Source organism: Strix aluco, chromosome 13, assembly GCF_031877795.1.
Source record: "Strix aluco isolate bStrAlu1 chromosome 13, bStrAlu1.hap1, whole genome shotgun sequence".
Lineage (NCBI taxonomy): Eukaryota > Metazoa > Chordata > Aves > Strigiformes > Strigidae > Strix > Strix aluco.
In genome coordinates this window covers 7,970,645-7,991,240 of record NC_133943.1, presented here as the reverse complement: position 1 = coordinate 7,991,240, position 20,596 = coordinate 7,970,645, and the positions used below count along the sequence as shown (strand labels likewise).

At 41.1% G+C, this 20,596-nt stretch overlaps 1 protein-coding gene across 5 annotated transcripts in view; it reads right to left on the bottom strand.

The window, feature by feature from the left end:
• GALNT10 (polypeptide N-acetylgalactosaminyltransferase 10) overlaps nt 1-20,596 on the bottom strand; it is an 88,043-nt gene that overhangs the window by 45,709 nt on the left and 21,738 nt on the right. For 4 of the 5 annotated variants that reach the window (XR_012625002.1, XR_012625003.1, XM_074838654.1 and 1 more), the window contains exon 2: nt 37-139. Coding sequence is in view for 3 of the 5 variants with exons in the window: in XM_074838654.1 (XP_074694755.1) it covers nt 37-139 (103 nt within the window). In the remaining 2 variants the exon portion in view is untranslated. Of the gene's footprint in view, nt 1-36; nt 140-5,104; nt 5,128-20,596 lie in introns of those variants that run through there. The other variant, XM_074838656.1, reaches the window with a different exon arrangement.

Below are 20,596 nucleotides of genomic sequence, written 5' to 3'. Positions count from 1 at the left end.
TCTGTATTAAAACATTTTTATAGTAATCTTACATACCTACACGCTCAGAGTCCCTCCTTATAGCTTCTTTGTTATGCCAATCCTTCTTCCTTTGTCCATCACCAAAGTAAGGGTCTTTCTTTTGTCTCATGTATGATGCCTTTTAAACAAAAGAATGGATATATTAAATATACAACATATGAAACCTTTCCTTAACAGCCTTCTCTTCCTGTAAGAGGAAATGAAACACCTTTCTTAAGGTAAGACCATCACAAGCAAGTAGTTTTTAGCCTGAAAGGGGTGAGGGAGGAAGCAAGTTTTGCTTGCCTAAGGAGAGTACTTTATCTGTAGCTGTTAAGTGGTATTTTTTTCAGGGCACCATCATGTATGCAAGACCAGTATTGTTAATCAGGCAATCTATTAAAAACTCCCATTTTCATTTTGAAAACATCCAATACATCTTACGTCCCATTTAATTAACAAAAAAGCTGTAATGGGGGACCTATTGCAGGATCATTATTAATGAGCACACTACTACACCTGAATAAAATCAAAATAAGATTTAAAAGGTCATTTATTAAGACTCTTGCTGCTCAACTTAGCAAATTTTACACAAGGCATGAGCCTGCACTGAACCCAGTTAGAGCTCCCCTTTTCACAGTGTTGTTCCTGAAATTCAAAAGCAACAGGTGCTTTGGAAACAAGTTAGCAAATGAAAGATGGGGTAAATTCAGGATCAGAGAGACTATGGTGTGTGGAAAGAAAAACATGATACATCTCAAATACTGACATCCTCAAAATCCAAGGGAGATATATATTTATATAAAATATTGAAGAAGGTTTTATGGTCAAGAAGGGAACATCTTCTCTGAGAATGAACTTTCAGTTATGTTGTAATATGCTGGTATAGAGTATAAATGCAAGTCATTTGTAGCATCATTACTGCAGAAGTAGTTACATGAAGTACTTAAAGGTTTTTCCCTTTTAATTCCTCATGACCTACGGAGAGAACTCCACAGGCTAGAATTTCCTAGACAGAAAAAAAGCTTCCCTTCTTGGAGGGTAAGAGGTTTAAAGTCTCACTAATGGGTCAATCAAACCAAACAACCACCAAAAAAGCAACGGTTGGCATAGCAACAGTGCAGGTTATCAGGCATCTTTGGCATCTGGGACACAGTTAAATTACAAACTCCTAACTTTCATGCCTAGATTTGTCTTGGGAAAATAGGACATTTGGACATTTTACTTGTTATTCCAAGGCACTAGACTTCAGCCTGTTGCAGTTCACCTCACTGCAGTCTGACAGATGAGCTCTGGTGAACCTTGCTGTGAGGTTCTGCAGATTATCCCCATTGTAACACCCCTCTTCTACAAGTCAGCAGGAAGGGTGCCCTGTGTACTGGCTTACAAAACCATCAGTGAAGACGGGTTTCAGCTGAGATGTCAAAGTGAACTGGAATGGCTGAAGGCAGGTACATGTTGTGCTCTGCCTGCTCTGTTATGGGTGGTAACCCTTAGCAAAGGAACTGCATGAAAACCTTGAGTTGTGCTGGTTGTAATAAACCAGTGGTCTAAAAATAATAGATCCCAATCTGATTAAAAGCTGGCCTGTGAACTATTAGAACATTTTTTTTTCCACATAAGAGATTTTAAATCAATCTAGATCCTCTGAATCACAGATCATAAAATGATTTACTCTCAGCCTCTTGACATTTTGCAGATGGTAACATACCTGGCAGAAGTCAAGTTTCATCCATGAAACCAGACACTCAGTTACACATTTCAATTAACTAACATCAATACTCAGAGCATTCCTGTTCCTGCTCCCTGCCATTTAATTTTATTTTTGCTGAAGGAGAGCTGATGGGCACTCGGGATGGACAAGCAGTCAGTCACACAGTTAGTTCATGATGTGAACAAGTATTAAGGAACTTCCACTTGTGCCACCTGGAACTAACAAGGACATTCCTTGAAAAATACTTATGATGCAGGAAGATGGAGGGAAAGGAACTCAGAGCAGCACGGGAAGAGCAGGACCACACTACGGGATGCGATTAACAGTGCTGAAAACCACACAACTGCCAGAAAAGGCTGGTTAGCAGGAAAGGACCGTTACACACACAAGAAAAGCAACCACTTTAAAAAAACCAATCCCATTGGAGCTATATTTAGATGGCGTACTTGATTTCTTTCGTTTACCCCATGATTCCTTGATTTTCTTCATCTTCATCATCAGTTCTTTATTAAGTTATATGAATCGAAAGCAATAGCTCATTTTTATGTTGTTAATTACTGTCCCTATAGCACATGAACTCTAGTCTTCTAAATCCTTACTTCTGTTCAAATACAGAAACTGGTGGTGTACCTTCCTGAATTTCACTCTGCACCTATCAGGACATAAAATGAAGACCGCCACCAGCAATCCAATGTCTTCAGTTCACCTCCGAATGCACATGTTGAAGACTCGCATTTGCTGAGGGAAAGAGGTTTTATGAGAAGCACTGCAAAAGCCTCACCAATTCCCATCACGCAGGAGAAGGTAAGAGCAGCTCCAGAGCAACAGAGCTGTGGCAAAAACTCACACTCACTCTTTCTGGAAGGGCTCCCCTGAACTCACCAGATACAGGTATCAAACTAAATTGCTTAACTTGCCTCGTGGTTTCCTAGCCATCCCATTAAACACCACTGTTCCTATGTGAATTTCTACCTGCTGATATTGAAAAAGTACTTTTAAGTGTCAAGAAGTACGTGCAAGAAAGCACTTGGGAGGGCAAATGAACACAGTGGACGAGCATGCAGCTAGTCCTTGGGTCAATCTGAGGCTGGTGGCAGCAACACAATCACAGATCACCTTGAAAAACATGTAGGGTATAATGCCACCACCAGCCAGAAACCTCACATTTGCTCCACCGCAGGAGCTTGCTGCTGCTTGTGCTTTGTGAGTGTAGCAGAGGTGGTTTGAGATGCTCCCTCAGGGTGCGGTGAGCCAGGGCACAGCATGGGTGAGGGGCAGGCAAACCCAACTCCAGCATCTACCCATGGCTCTGTCTGGCCTAATGTTCACACAAATAATTTATGCAAACTCTACCTGACTTTTGCTAACTCAAGCCAACTTATGTGAGCGCGTCTGGATGACAGCTGTGTGACAGACAGTCAGGAGAAGTGGCAGCTTGGTTATTTTTGGTGTAAAACAGATCAAATTTTCAGCACCATGAAGCAGCCACCCTGCGCTACCGCAACAGTCCAGCACACCTACTTGTCTGGCCACCACAGTGGTTTTGAATTTTTCAGACAACACGCCACCCTCCCGATCATCCCCACTAAATAACCCACAGAGCACACTACCATTCTGTGACATTTTTGCCTCTGTTTTGCAAGATCCCTGCTTTGCCAGGCCTGTTTACCAGCCAGTTTCCTCTCCAGGATACTCCCCTGCCAGGAAAAGTCCTGGAAATCTCTCACAGACCAGAGCACCTCCTTGCCAGGAGAGTTTTGCCAACTTTCTGCGAACTAAACTCGTGCACAAGTGTCATACTGGGCACAGGAACAACTGGCAAGTCTGAAACCTCGATATTTTAAGTCTCTTTTGTCTCTTGTTTATAGCACTCCAGACTGAATGAGTACACTAGGAGAATCGTTTACAACGCCACTATCCCTTCTGCCATTTGTGGCAATTTAACACGTGTAAACCCCTTACCAGCAGTTACTCTAGAAATCCCACCCACCACTGAAGAGCACTGTAAGAGTGTCTAGGGACTACATCTAAAAGGAGCCACACAGGGAGACTCGGAGAGAGACTCTGAGCCTCATGATTACCCATACTGCATGTGGTAACCCAGCACCCTATGCCAAGTCCCTGTGAAGTGACCAGGGGAAGTCAGGCACGCTGAAGAAAGAGAGGAAAAGAGAGACCCACCAGCAAAGAGACATCCAAGCTGCCTAACAGAACACTGGTAAGTGTGTTCTAAATCCCCTGACTCTTTGGGACTCAGGCAACTTAAACTACGATTGCAGAGGCACACCCATTCCCTCTGAACTCTAGCCTGAAAACATCCCTTAGAAGACACCCATCCACTGCTGAGGGTACCTGTGTGGATTGCTCTCCTTTCAAAATACACTAACAGGATGGATCTTGAGCTGCCCTCCACAACAGCTCTCAGGAGACGGGAGACAAGTTTGAAGGACACCTCAAAGGATTCACACCAACATCTCCAGCATCCTCTGGAGGGAAGCCACACCACTGGGCTATCGGCTGTTTCAGGAGGGGTATCTCACACCATTACAAAGCTGTACCACCAAAGCAGCCAGCGCTCATCAGGCCAAGCAGCAATCTAAAGCCATTAAAAAGCAGTTCCAGCTATCCCTGCTCAGGGTGAGCACCCCCAGGCTCAGGGCTGGAGTCGCTCTTGTGTTTGTGTGCTCAACACAGGATAATGTGAATAGGGAAGTGAATTTTCTGCACAGCTTCAAGCCATTCTTCAGAAAGGTCAGCAACGTGCATTTAAATACCCTCAGAGCAAGCAAGAGCCCGACAAGCGATTTAAACACTGCAATACCAAGTGAAAGCAGGCAGTAGCACGCTATCCTCCAGTGCTGTTAAAAAAAGGAAAAAAGAAGAAATCAGAGACTGCTGCTGTATTATGTACAGAGCCCAAATCAGGCAGGTGGACAGCAGAAAGTCTAGTAGATAAATGTGTTACTTCTCTCAGACCCAAAATAATTTACGCATGAAAATATCTTTGAGCTGGGCTAAGCTAAAGCCTGTCAAGGCCACACATGTCAAGTGAAAAACTTCAGTAATTTGTAAACTTTAAATTAGGCAAGAGGGGAAACTATGGAGTACACGCATCAGTTATCCAGACCTTTCCAAACTGTAGTGTTGGACTTTGGAGGCACATGGAATAAGTTACCGATCCTTAAGTCCTGAGGAACAGGCTCTGTACAGTGCTCAGTTGTGGAGACTTAAAAGGGCCAACTTTTTTTCATGTTGGCACCAGCAAAGTAAAATGAGGACTGTGGAAGGTAACTCATCCGTTCCTCTGCCTGCAGTGCTCATTGTACAACTAAAGCCAAATGTGATTCACACGAGATAAACACAACGTTAATCTCTGTTGGACTGACGTACCTCTCAAGTGGCTTTGAAAATCTTGAAGGGTAGACATGGCTGCAGATGGTCAGGGCAGACATGCTGCATTCTGGAGTTTTTTTGGTCTTGGGCAGAAGAGTTTCATTAGTCAAACTAATTCAGAAATGCTCCATTAAATTTAATTCAACTTGAGTAAATGTTAAGAGGTTAGAATATTTCTAACTGCATCCCTCGCAAGCAAACATACAACGCTTACATTGGTTTTGCACATTGCTATTGAAACACCATATCTGAAAAGTCTGCTGTGAGTCACTGACAAGTTCTGTCAACAATGTCTGAACATTAATTTTGAAGTGACTCTCAGTGCTAGAAAGTGAATATCAGTGTCTTTGCTTCAGTGACCTTGTCGGCACCCGCGATCCACAGAGCCCTGAAGGGAAGGTGTAGCTCCAGCAGGCCGATTAGCATCGTATTTCTTGTTAAGAATCACACTTTCAAGACCAACAATTTCAGCAGACTACCAAAACCAGCGCGAACAATAAAACACTGCCTTCCCCCCCTCAACTACAGTTTTTATGCTCATGTCATCACTATTAGCAGAGCAGTGTGTAAAGTTGCAGGCAGCATGCCATCATGGGCAGAGGGAAGATATGCATATATGTGCTCAGAGTCTCTCTCACTGTGAACATGGGCAGGTTGCTGACATTGATGTTATTTTGGAAGACCCTTCCCCCCCCCCCCTTTTTTTTCCCTCTTTGTAAAAGATGTCTGAGCTTTTGAAATCCAGACACAGCATACAGGGACCAGAATGTTGCTATTTTTAGTGGTTTCCTTCAGGGATGCTGCATGGGATTTGACTCAATTATGCAAATTACATAACTTGATGATACCCCTTCAACAGACGCTCTAGACTGCGATATCTAAGCAATCTGCAAAACACAGCAAGTTTCCTAGGACTGACTTTTGCTTTAACTGTTAAACAAGCATCTCATCTGTGGGGAGCTGTGCCTTATCTGTAATGGTGTATTTCATGTCAGTTTTCACTTTTATGCTAATTTCTCAATAATTCTAATTGCATAGCAGGAGACAAAACATTTTTGTCCAAACCTCACCAGCACATCCCCCCCTTATCTGCATTTTAACTGTGGAACACAGTGATCCTTGTTTGAACACTGCAGTTATCAATGCTACCTGGCTAGAGTAAATTTGCATTACAGATCTGGATTTCTGTCCCTATAAAACAGGTCAGCAAGGCTACAGCCTTTGCAATTTTCTGTTTTGTTCTACCTTAGCTTCTCATTTTGCAAAAATCTTTTAGTTTTTTAAATGATCAGTTGTAAACAGCAGTGCAAAAACGAGATTTCAAAACATGAAGGGTTCATTATGATTATCTAGTCAAGCTATGTGCACAAGCCATTGAGTTTTATCCATTAACTCCTACAGAAAGCCCGTAAGTTCTATTTCAGCTCAAGCACACTTTCTTTAAGAATTGGAAGTTGTTTACCACTAAGGAGTGATTACTTCTCCAGCAATCTCCTGCATGTTTCCATACTTCATTTTTTAAAAACTGAAAATGAATTAAAGTAGAAAGGCATATTAAGCAATACATTGAAAATGGATTTAGACAGATTGCTGTAAATAAGCCCCTTCTGTTGTCTACCATGCTGTTACTTAACATGCCGCCAAAGCAATTGATCAGTGTTCAAACGCCAAATGCACAAAAATGGAATTTTAATTTTTTGTTTAATCACTATTTAGTGTGTCTGACTCCAGCCAGAATAAAAGGGTGGATGGAGATGTAAGCCAAGAGTTTTCTACACACAAGGAAAAAAAAAAAAAGATTTGCTGATGCGCCTATGCTAATCATAATGCTGTACAGATCTCAAACCCTGTTCAAACATTTGTTTTGCTGACTTATTATTTTCTTTTAAACCAAGGAGCTATGATCAGACCCAGGAAGCTATGATCTTCGGAGACAGTGTTGAAGGGGGCATCTGTTCCATCCCAGGTCTCTGCATTTATCCTAGCACCTCAGCAAGTGTATCTTGCATTTATATCCTACAACTAATGTCAAAGACAACAAAACAATCCAGAAGAAAAAAAAAAAAACAAACAAAAAACAAACAGGGAAAGGGAGAGCAAATAGAAACCATTCCTCTATTTATTAAAGGAAGTTGCAACATGAGGTAGACTCAGTGGAACACTCAAGCACACTTCAGGTACAACCTAGTTGTCACGATCTGTGCCACGGCAAAGCAGAAATAAGAAACGTTTATAGGCAGCTTCTCTCCAGTACTCCAAAACCTAGAGGACCCAAGGGGGTAGGAAAGCAGGAGATGTGAGAGAAGCCAGGACTGGCAGAAACCAGGAAGAATCCTCCCTCTCACTGCAGAGAAACCTAGGTTTTAATGACTGTGGGACCATCCACACTGAATGCAGGTAACCTTTTCATAAACAAACAGATATCAAGTCTTACTGCACATGAAGAAATAAAATTATTTTTTTGGTTTGTCAGAGATCTATTAGCATGTGTTGAACAGCAAATTGGTACAACACCCGTGCAGCACAAACAGCCTCCATCATTCGTACTGGCATGAAAACAGCTGAGCATTTCAGATGATCTAATGAAAAATAAAAATATCCCCAACATCAGCTGGAGGCATTCGTCCTAGTTCAGGAAGCTGAATGTAACCTTGGTCAGTCAAAGCTCTTCATTTACTGGAACAGGAGATAGCATACTACTAGAAAAAGAAAGCTGCTAAAAGCCTGCCGTGCAATCTACCCAAGTGTTTTCAAAAGGTTAATTTTTGAAGCTATTTCAGTCCATCAAAAATTTAAAAGCTACATTAACATAATCCATACCTTCAACATTTCAGGAACTATTAAAAGGTAACAGGACTAAATGGCAGCACATCATGTGGAGTGATTAAGTGCTTTCAAAGACAAAAAAGCCAAGTACATCTTCACAGCTGTGTTGCAACTCAGATCCAAGCGACAGGTTCAAACCAGACCTAACAGTTTCCTGCACAATGCTACCACTTGGCCGTCATGTTCTTCTTTCCCACCTGAAAGAGCAGTAATATTGAAACCCACACGTTCAGATTTGTGCTTTTCTTTGAGAAAGCCACACTTCAGGGTATGAAAACTACCTGCTTCCTTCAGAAAGTAGAGCCACAAATACTGCTGGCACTCCTGGGTCAGTCCTTACACCATTTCAGCTAATTAAACCACAGCTAGACCAGAACCAGCTGAACAGATCAGTGCACACAGACACAAAGCAGAGCCTTTTCTGCAGAACACCCAGGGACACTTGGTAGCTGCTTGTAGAGCTATTAAGGAAATACACTCCTTGCAGAAAGCCAGGCATGCAGCTCCTTGGTGGACAGGACAGCCTACTGCTTAAGCATTACCCGATTTTACATGACTCTGTACTTTTTAATGCAGAAAGCTTTTTGTATCAGGTGTTAGAACAGTACTTGCTTGAACTAAAACTTTTTCCCCCACTTTAAATTCCTTCAGCTAGTAAGTTTTATTCAACCTCAACTGCTGAAAATCCCTTAGCACAAACAAAGTTTTATCTAGCAAAAAGTCCTGGTTCATCAGCCCTTAAGTCTAAAGACATCCGCTGAGGACAGCGATGTGACATGCAGCTTGGTCATCTATTTCTACCAAACACCTTACACTTTGTTCTTCACTTACCTTTAGAAATAATATTAGTCTTGCAGTGTTTGCTGTTCTAAGCTTACTGTTTGAGTAATTCAATCCAGTCCTCCAATGCACAGTGCCTTTCCAAAGTTAGCACAGAGCACCAAGCAGCAAGTTCTTCCTCAGGTTTTAGCACACCTTGTGACAGCACAGCAGTTTCAGTCTCAGTCTTTTCTTTCAGCTGTTAAAAACCCAGCTGGCCTAGTTTTAGACTTCAGAACAGGACTCCTTGCTTCCATTTGCCCACAACAGCTTTCTCATGTTTTCTGTTCGCTAAAACGTTTACAGCCCTTCCCATCTACAGAAATGCTCCATTTCCCACATAGTAGCACGTCTCAGGGATCTGCTAAAAAACGTGGAATAAGCTCCTGCAGGCATTTTGTTGCATCAGAAACCTCCTCATTTTCCCCCTCAAGCAATAAGCACATTTCTTTGACCTTGCTTTAAGATCCAGCAACACATTATAAAATTCCCAAACAAGACTTCACTCCCTGGGCTACCTCTCCGGTGGAGATGGGAGACAACCCATTACTCACCCTGCCTGAGGTACGACAGCCAGGAGGGGCTTTGACAGCAAATACATGAAATATGAAGATGTAGACAAAAGTAATCTCTGAACTGCCATTTCAAATGAGATGAAAGACTTTCCACCCCTCCCACTTTCCCTTTCTGTTTTACATGCTTTCTGGAAATTTAAAACTAGGTGAGCTCTCCCAAGGAACCAACATACGTGCAATATTTTATCATGCGTCCAAGAGCTGGTTTTTGACTGCAACTCCTGGCAGAAGCTATCGAGTATGAAATCCATAGAGATGTACTTTGTTTTCCACAGCATTTAGTGCTACCTGAAGCTGTCTTAAATACAACAAGCCTTATATTCACAGAAAGAAGACTGAGCAAGCTGGTTTCGAGATCAATTTGAGAAACGGACATTTGAAGCGGAACCCTCCAGATGTCTGCATATAACCACGCTCCATTTAACAGGAGCAAACGGCACACAGGCTGTAGTGCTTTTCTGTAAGGACACACTTTGGAGCAGCATTTCTGAAATCTGACTGGCCAGTTAGACTTACAGATTATGTCACATATGCAGAAGCATTTGAATAATCTGCATTAAGAATTAATAAAAATGCAGGATACAAAACCTATTAATTCCATCATTTCCATGAATTCCCTGTACTCGAGCTTTAAACTCCTGATCAGATTATAGGAACGTTAAACCAATCAAGGACTGCTCAGATGAACACAGCTTCCAAATATTTTGAATACTAGTAGAGAATCAAACCATATACCAGACTAGCAGAAATTTCATTAAAAGATACACCACATCGAACATCCTGTACATCTTTAACACAGAAATACTACACAAGCGAAATTCACAGCACTCAGACAACCAATACAAGATTACAACTAGACTTGGTGCTGCACGTAGGTGGACCTGGCAAACATGTGACTGCAAATTTGACTTTGTTCAGTTTACAAAAAAAATTACAGCATTCGTAACTATTTGAATGATGAAAGAACTATGACAATTTGTGCCTTTCATAAAATGGAATCTACCTGGATGGGCACCGGGTCCTTGGGAAACCCTGGTATAACTGGTATTAACAAAAAAAAAAAGAGATGGCTGCTAATTGTCCAACAATCTTTGAAGCCAGGACAGGCCAAAACCTACCTGCTAGACACCCGAAGGAAGAAGTCTAAATATTTTCTGTAGAGACAGACAAATCAAGAGAAAACCACTCAATTCTGGGACTTAGCAATGTGCAAGCCATACTACCAAGACTCCTTGCACTCTGTGATAGAGAAAGGCACAAGTAAGACAGACTGAATTATAAGATGTTTTCTGAGGTAGGATGAGCAAGTCAGTCTGAAAGCTTGCCAACAGTTATAGTTCATAATAGTAAACAGCAGCGATCTGGTTTTTGCCTGGAAAAGCAGGCAGAGCACTAAAAGGTCTCCGTAAGCCTCACAGAGCTGCAGCAGTCTCTGCAACAGCTGACAGCATAGATCAGATATTTACCTTTCTTCATGGAAATTGGGCTGATGCCAAACTTATTCAAGCAAAATTCAAGAGCACATCACAGAAGTTTGATGCTCTGGTGAGGGGCAAAGATTTGCCAGCATGTGAAGTACACTGGCTTCAGAAAGGTTAATACCACTGTTCTGAAACACTCAGAAAAAGATTAAAAAAACCCCAACAAACCAACATTTACTGCTGCTGAAAACTACATTCAATCCATACAAAAGCTATGTGACAGATATGATTCAAAAACTGGAATAAGAACCATAATTCCCATTTAGTTGTGTGCCAGGTACTGAGATTTTGTGGTTTATATCAGCAGACAGTGCCTCCTGTAGCAAGCTGCATATCAAGCTTAGAAATTGTTTTTTCCCCTAACAAATTCTGAAAGATAATGGAAAAGTCTGTATTTTATCTTTTTTCTTGGACTCTTATCCATCATTAGGAGTTACGCGGAAAATTATAGAAATATCCCTATCAAGAATTCGAAAGGAGGTACAGTCTGACTGAGAATGCCAACGTTATCTGCCAAAAAGTCACACCTAAAATCAGAGATGTCACATCATCTACCAGTGGCATTCACCTGCTAGTACAGGAAACAAACCCCAGACACGCTGTGCCAGCTCATCGTGCTCAGCAGATCACAGTTGCAGTTTAACAATAAACTGTCTCTGGAAATGTGGCCAGGTGACATAGAATACCCCCCGCACCCCCCCTGCTAAATACAGACCCAGGCCAAAAGTATTCTAGGGAGAACTTAAGACATCAAGAGGTTTATAGGTATTTTCAGAGAGTACTTTTCCCCCAGTTATCTCCTGCTACCAGGAACAATACCTTGCTCATGTAATACTTACACATCACTTGAACAAAACAGTTCCTGCTAACTCCAATAAAGCAAAGAGAATCACAAGCAGTTTTCTATTTTATTTTCTGCTCTCTTCATAAAGCACCTTCAGTGCTGACACTGCTTGCTTACCTTCCAGTCACTGGGCAACCAACAGTACCCATAACAATCACTGTGACAGCTTTGGTTTAGGAAAAAAAATAAATCATTTCCAATTAAACATTTACCTCAAGTGATGCTCTGAAGGAGCCCACCTTTTGCTTTGCATCCTGATTCACACTGTTAGCATCGGCCTCAGCACAGCTTTTTGTTAACAGCAATGCAGCAAAACCACATTTTTCTGGTTTTCAGCTACAGAATACCACTATTTTCCTTTTAGTTATTTTAAGGATTTTGAAGTAAATTCTCTACCAACTTCCTGGCAGACTTGATGCTTCTTGACAGTGTTATGTTAAACTGAAAACATCAGCACTAAAAAGCAACATTTAACACGCCTCTTCTTCCCAAGAAGTTATTTAACTGCTGCTCAGACAACTAGTACATTGCACCCAGCAATAGCAAGCACACAGATCTATGCCAGGATTAATCACACTCCTCTCAGAATCAGACTTACTGCTATTACCCCAGTTACTCAAAAAAAATCCGAGCCATGCTACCTCCAATTTCCCCATGTTTATGCTGTCAGTTCATTTGATGTATTTGTGCTTTGTTTGCATCTCCGGCTTCCCCTTGTACAGAAGGCAGCACACAGAATTAGTGCCCTTGATGGGGAGGAGGAGTCCTGCTGCACACTGCAGTGCAGAGCAGCTGGGCAATAGTTGTAGGAGACTTGTACCCTTACGGCGGTCCTGTAAGCAGTTCTTCTCATCAGGAAGCACGAGCCACTTCTTGAGATCGGGCACAAGCTGCATTATTCCACTGGGAACAAAAAGGCAAGCACAAAAATCCTAACTTCAGTCTTCAACCCGTTGTAGGAAACCAAGCCACCACTGATGGGTTGCAAAGATGACTTGCACAACATGCACATCACATCATTAAGGACTAAAACCCCACCATGAACCATATGGGGAAGATTATTCCATGGAAAGTTCTGGGCACTTTAAAAATAAATTGTGTTTACAATAACGGATAGAGACTTCTCACCAGTTTAAAGCTGAAGTGTCAAGTATGCACAGGCAGCAAGAGAGTGTCTGCCACCCTTTTGCCACTCCTCCCTCCACAAGGAAAGCACTGGCAGAACTCCCTGCAGTACTTGTGGGTACTGGATGTGCCATCTGATCACACTTCCCAGGTTTAATATGTCTCTCCTAAGCAAGCTGCTGAAGAGGTCTGACTCTACACCTTCCGGATAAAGCATGAAATTGTGAACATCACACACCTTTATGCCATCCCAAGGCTTTTACTTGTCCATGCCTCTACCCTGGGCTGAGATGAGGCTGACCCAAGGCCAGGAAAGGATTAAGTAATCTACACTGAAATGCTGAACCTAGAGGCTAGATCCTGTGTAGGTACATTGGTCCCTCCTAGAGATGCTCTCTAGTATTGATCACCACTTGTCATACTGCAACTTGCAGCTGCCCATGTCAAGAAACTACCTGATTGCTCATAGTGCCAGCGTAGCAAGAGGGTACACTAAGCCTGGTACAATAGGGATAAAAAATAGAAACTGGTAAAATAAATTGGTTGGGCCTGGGAAGAAGCTGGTTGAGAGTCTCAGGGCACCTGTGGAAGATGGATGGGATTTCCAATAACTGAAAGATAACGAACACACCTGGGGAATTAAAGAAGAACAGGGCTGCGGATGCAGATACCAACACACTGTACATGCCTAAAAGGTGGCAAATCACTTTTGGGTGTCACCATAAAAGTGACAAACAGCTCCTAACTACAGCAGTGCCATGATTGAAAACTACGAAGCAATCAGCTTCTTTCTGGGACAGGTAACAACAGGGCAGACAGGAGACAGAAGAGATGCATCACTCAATGACACAAACCTGAGTATACCAAGTCTTGTTATTCTTAATATCCAAATTGGAATTCACTCAAATCTAATCAAAACTTACACATTTTGATGCAAACATTCAGTTCATGTCAAAACGATCTTTGCCAGAATCTTTCTAGACCCTGTAAAATTACCTATCGATTTCAATACTGGAATGAAAAGCATGCTTGTTAAATCTGCTGATGTTGCCAGCTAAGTGGAGAACAGGATTAAAATTCAAAAGTGGTCCTGACAACAGAACAATGCATCAAAAAATTTGGGATACAATTCAAAGGGTGAGTAAAGAAGGTATTAACTGTACCAATGCAAGGCTTGAATGACTTCTCATGTAGCTGTTCAGCAGCTGTTTTATCATTTCTAGGAGATGACAGATCACGGACTGTATGAATCTGTGTCCTACTGTTTAAAAAAAAAAAAAAAAATCAAGTTTCATCCTGAGATATTTACAGGAACATCATACACAGAAAAATGCAAAATAATGGGTGTTGACTAGGGCAGAAAAGAAGGGCAAATATTACAAACAGTCCTCACACTTCTCCACACTGCTGCAAAGAAAAAAATGGAAAATACATGAAATTAAAATCACAACACACGAAATTATGGAAGAGGCTTGTCAGCCACATGAGAAATTAATACGTTCCATCTTGGGCCAAGAAGCAATTAGACTTTGAGGAGTCTCATTTTACCAAAAAGGTCTTCAGGGAGGTCTCTCCCTTGAGAATACACTGAAAACATTGAATTCCAGAAATCTTCACTGTCCACTTTATGGAAGCTTAAAATAAGTGAGGGCTACTGAACAGTCTTACAAGCATCCAGTAGGATTCACATTAAAATATACCACAATATTTTCTGTTCTCCTAGATCTACTCTAGCTCCTATAGCACAGTAGAACTATATTCCAAATAAACTGATTTGCAGCTTTTACTGTCCTTCAGGGTCATTACAACAGCACAGCAGTTAGCCTTATGATAAAATATAAATTCTCTTCTCTATGGTGCATAGTCTGACCTCACTACAATGAAGCTCCATGGAACTGAGAAAAATTGCTGTATAGCAGCACATTCTCTGAAATAGAGATTTTGAAGCTCGTTGTACCAGAATAAAGTAGTACCCAGTTTGACTCAGACATGTTATATCTAGTATTTTTATGAGTCTCACTTCATATTGAAAGATTACTGTTTAAGCATTGACAAAAAAAGAAAAATCAATAAAGGAGTAAAATGCCTGGTTGTACGTAAGATACAGCAGAGAATGACTGATACAAATTCCTAACATTTGGTTAGGTGTTTGGCTACCGAGTCTTATTAAACAGGAAGAAAAAAGTTCACACTGCTAGGACTATTTCAAAGGGGGTAGGCTATTAACAGGTCTTATTACATCTGAGTAATTCATTGTATGCATGATCTCTCTCGTGTCCTCTGAAAATTTATGGTGTACCACCTCATGGCAAAAACAGTGTTGGCAAAACAGTGCTATTGCCCAGCCTACACGAAGTGTGCAAAAACATCGGGCTCCATTTCACCTGTCTGGAGGAACTTTGAAGGTGAATCTCTGTTCAGTCTTGTATAGAAGTAGCTTAAACTACTTGAAAGCCTTCTTGTAATGGGAGCAGGGAGTGAGATGTATCCTAGATTTTGAGTGTTCCTAGAACACAAGGACAGTTGTTCTGGGGAGAGTTCAGGCAATGCTTGGATGTTCCTTTAAAAGCCACATGCACTGACTTTCAGTACAGACACGGCTAACTACTGCAAGGTGTTACGGTCAGGGCTGTTCAGCACCATACGAACAAAACAGGAAGTCCCACTGCCTCTGAAGAATGCTGTCCTACAGAAAAGCAATGGGAAAACCATGGGTGTAACATGGGCAATTTTAAAAAGGTTTTGAGAACAGCTTTTGTGATGTTGGTTACTTTTTTATTTGTCCCTCCCTGAAGAAGCATTGACGTTTTGAAAATGGAGCACTGCAAGCCTTAAGCACCATTTACAACTGCGGTGTGCAGAGAGGAAAAGCTACCTCCACTTTGACTGGACACTTACATTTAACAGTAGTCCAACTTAATAAATTCTATGATGTGGTTAATTGCAACGAAACAGAATTTCTTCTACAAAAAGTTCACCTACTTCAAGCTCAGTGGTTTTTAAATGTTCTGTCAGACATGCACATCTGTTGAGTGGGGAAGTCACCTTGAGGGAATAAGCAGGCTGAGGAAACCAGGAATGAAGAGATGCAATTAGTGATGATGAACTGGTCTTATTACCATAGGAGACTGAAGTTCAAGACTTGATCTGTGTCATAAGCGAAGAATCAATCCGGTTAATTTTGCCAATATCCATTCTTCGGAAACAGTTTTTCATCATTGCTCAAGAAAAAGCCCTGACCTGACGAGTGAGAGTATTAACCAGAGCAGCTTAGGACAGCCAGCACTACCCAAGACCTATTGGCCCTTTAGACCCATCTCCTGACCACAGAAAGCTTTCACAGACATCCCTTTCGATGGTGACAAATGCCTGTTTCACAGACACTTCCTGCAGTCTCTTAAAAACCCTGCCATTGCTGGAGTACTACTAGATAATAGTTCAAGACTAAGATAATGGCAATGGGGGTTTCCCCCTCCTTCTGCAAGTCAAAAAATAATTTTCCATTCAAGAATGACTTTGAAGGAACCATACCACACATACAGATATAGCAACACAGCCTATTACAAGTTTTTATCAAAAGTGACAAGCTCAAGGCATGAACTTTACAACATCTTAAAACCTTTCAGCATAAATGAACAGCTAAAAAGTTCTGAATGACTTTGCTCAGGCGGTGGACATCACTCCGTGCTCCATCTGACCTTACTAATAATCATTCAAGCTTCAAATCTGCTACTAAAGTCTCCGTTGTAAGCAATTATTTGCCTCTGTACAAAAATGTTAATTTCATGCTCTGTAAACACATCTCCTTGTGAAAGACCAGCCTGCCCATAAAGATTGCTTCTGACAGCCTGGTGACCATCTCCTGCAGCAAGTGCCTGAAGCATCTTTCAGTAGGTAGAAACATCTGTTCTCCCTGCCATAAAGGAGAGGGCACACGGGGATGACACGTTTACAGGTGAGACACATATAATGACCTCTATAAAAAGGGAAACAGAGAGTTTTGGCACTTAGAGTAACTTGACACTGTAAAATTAAACAGAACAGCAACTGCTTTCAAGTAGCTGTAACAATTTGTCATAGCATTTAGTCAAGTAACCCGTTGTGGATAACATCATCTCTGCAGTGCTACTCGTAAGGGAAGGATGCATGGAAGATAAAGGCTGTGGTAAGAAATATAGCTTTTTAAGTAAAAGTAGAACCACAAGAAGAAGGCTGGTTGTCAAGCTTCAGGAAAAAAAAAGCACCACACTGTTTACCAAAACTAGTAGTAATAAATAGGCAGATTATTTAGCCCAAACCAAAGTCAGCCACACCCAAACCTGTGAGCAATCACTCCCCATGAGATCATGGAATATGATGGTACATGGCAAGCTTTCTTTCAAGAATGTTAGCCTGAATCCCAAACTAAATCCATTAAATACATGCAGTTTTAGTTTTGGCTGTCAGCACATGCAAGACCACTCAGAGACAAGCTACATATTTTAAGGCAATATAAAAAAGCAATTGCCTTCTGAAAATGCAAGTAAAATGCTACATGTGAAAGTTACCACCTTTGCTAGAAAGGCAAGAGAATCATAAATGCTAGGAAACAACTCGACTTTGAATAATTTTATGCTATTAAGAGATGCACACTGAATATGGACTCAGATCACTTCATAATTCATATCTAACACATACTAAAAGTCAGCCTCGGTTTTGCACAGCAAGTTGCCAGAGTGGCCTTTCAGATGCATCTGAATTCACTTCAACACGCATACAGAGCAATGAAATACTTTCACCCCCTCCTCAAGCTTTTACTTCTCAGTATCGCTTCACAGATGCCTTCAACTAGACATATTTTCCCATGCCTGATGTTATAAAATACTCTAGGGGCCACACATTAACTGAAGTAGTCTTTTTTATTTCTAAGAACATCTCTTGAAACTTGAAGTAACAAGCAAAGAGACCTCAAGATTTAAGTGTCCATATGATGCTCCCAGATTAGGAAATATTTATGTTTCTCCATAAATTTACCACCATGCAAAGGGGCAAGACAAGCTCACCATCCCAAAAAGCATAAGCCAGAGCAGTTGGCTATTATGAATTATAAAAGTAAAAAGCTCAGATAAATGTCAACATTTCAGTAATCCCATTTAGAACAGCTACTCAGGAGCAGCCTACGTAGGACTGGATTTTCACAAATTGCATTAGGAGGAGGAAGGACCATAACACTTAGTAATGATAAGATGTCAATCTTGCCAAAAGTAAAAAATAAGACTCTTAATACATGCAATTTAGTGGAATTACTTTCCAATTCACATAAAACAAACAAAATCAAGGCTGCTATGTACTTTCAAGTAAAACTAATCTTAGATTGATAAATCCTGACACTTTTGTCCATGGTCTGAAGTAAATCCTTGCAAATTCTTTGAACAGGTGAGACCAACAGTCTTTTCTCTCTACACAGCTCAGCAAACACAGTTCACCGAATTACCCTGCTATTCTATACTCATCATCTTTGGGAGTAAAGCTCGGTTAAAAGGCTTTTTCCCTGTTTCAAACCCAGCTCATCTCATCAATCTAGTTTACAGTAGGTCCCCATCCAGAGCTGTACTAGCACAATGGAGGGGGAAGTAAGCTACAAAATGGGGGCAAGATCATCAAATCACCTCTATTAGTGAGGCAACTTGTGTCAAAGTCCTCCTTAACACATGCTGTTTGGTTACTGGATCATTATTCGTCAGGCAGGAGAGCACACTGAGGCAATTAATTTACTATTCTTTCTGCTATCTCTACCACTCACAAACTCAAATTCACACTTTCATACTCCCTCATACAGGAACATGTGCCAAACTCTGCTGTCCCCCAACTTTCAGGCTTATTGAACCAAAGAAGTTAAAAACCTTCTAAAGCGGAAGGTTGCTTCTGTAAAAACAGAAGGGAAACCTCAGTGCCAGCCTTAAAGGAATCAATAAATGCTTACTAGTAGGTGGGAAATTCAACACATTTTTGGCTGCTTAGGACACCTATTTTTAACATCTCCGAACAGTTGAATCTAATTGGTTGCTGCAATTTAAACCACCTTTCCTATATAAAACTTTAAATAGGCACTTGACTTTAGTTTTCAGAACTGCATTCAGCCCATGCTAACATTTTAGTCTCAGTGACAGCCAAAGAAGTTCCCGATTAAACAACAATGACTCCACAGCAACACCGTTCCATTTAAGTAATCTTCTTTGCAAGCCTCAGAAAGATCACTGCATGCAAAAAAAACCCACCCCATGCTCATGTAGTTAAAAGCCTTAATCCTCCATCCTCACTAAGAACTATCCTGACTGGAACAACTGACATAGCAGTTCTCACTACAGTAAGCTAAACGTTTCATCCAAGAAGGGAAAGTATGAAGTAACTATAGTACATGGTGGTAAAGTGGGAAAATCCAATACTTTAATCTCCAAAATTCCTTTAAATGCATTTTCAAAAAGCAGCAGTTGTTTTGGACAAGCCAAATATTCCATTTAGACCACAGGGACAAGAAACCACCCCAAATTCCTTTAAGTTAAGTAGAAGCCAACTTTCTGCTAGTTTCCATTAAAGGTTGGATCATTTTCTTTTCCTTACAAGAAGATGCAAGCCAAAGTTCATAGCTACTACAGATTTCAAAGTATTCAGATCAATCTTCCAAGTGCTGCATAAAAATACTGCATGCTTTTGATTGATGTTTCAGAAAATGAACTGTGGCTTGTCTTTTAATCAGAAAGTGTGAGGACTTCGGGCTCCATACACCCTACAGAGAAGGGACCTCTTGAGAGCGTACGGTAAGACAGTTGCAGCTGAGGGGCACATACTATCTTTGAGATTTTTTTCTGATGAAGTCATGGCAAGAAACCAGAGCAAACTAGACACAGTGGAAACATTCTGGGTGAGTGGGGAAAAAACCTCCTTTGTTGCTCAAGTGAGCAACCACTAAGAAAAGATTCATATAATGAACAGCAACCTTCAGTGTAAACTTTCTTAATAATAATTTGTAAGACAAGAAAACATGTCCAACTAAACACTTGCAACCAGTAGCTTTACAGCAATTTAGCAGTTACCTCCTGCTGCCAAGTATTTGATATATACATTTTCCAGAGTCACTACACAACTGGCAAGTATCAAAACCAAACCTTTGGCTGAATGTTTCATTTGCACATTGATACAAAGAACCATTTTATGCTCCTGTACAAATAGAATCAAACATGAAAACTTCTCCTCTTTGCCAGGCATCAGTGAGAGCCTTTGTTCAGCTGCACAAGAATTCAGTATAACCAGTTCATACTTTAAAAAAAAAATTAAAAAATCAGTGTGCAGCAGTGAATGTTTGCCATCGCAAAGCATGGAAAGATTTGCTAGGAGGATTATATCTAAGCAGTTTTAAACACTAATGTGAAGTAGCAAAATCCAAATCATTAGACTTGCATTTGCTTGAATCGACTCCCCGCTGCAGGGCAGTGTGCCATGTCCCTTCAAGTAAAGCATGCAGGTCCCTGCTCAAGTCGTTACCCATTGATGCTTGCCATCTCTAATCTTCTCTTGGAATTGCTCCCCAGTGCCAGGCAGACTCGAGGGATTTCAATGAGCACAAGCTGGCTTATACTTAAACTGGTCCAAAGCTGGAGGAAGGCTCTTTAGGGGTAACGCAGACAGGCAAGGAGATTCCCTTTGGTTACAAATAAGATGCATCACTAACCATATATATATATAAAGGTACATAGCTTTTTCTGAAATATCTTTTTACCAAAAAAGTCTTTGCACAAAAAGCTACTGATAAGCAATCCCCATTTCCTTTTAAAACTCTCTA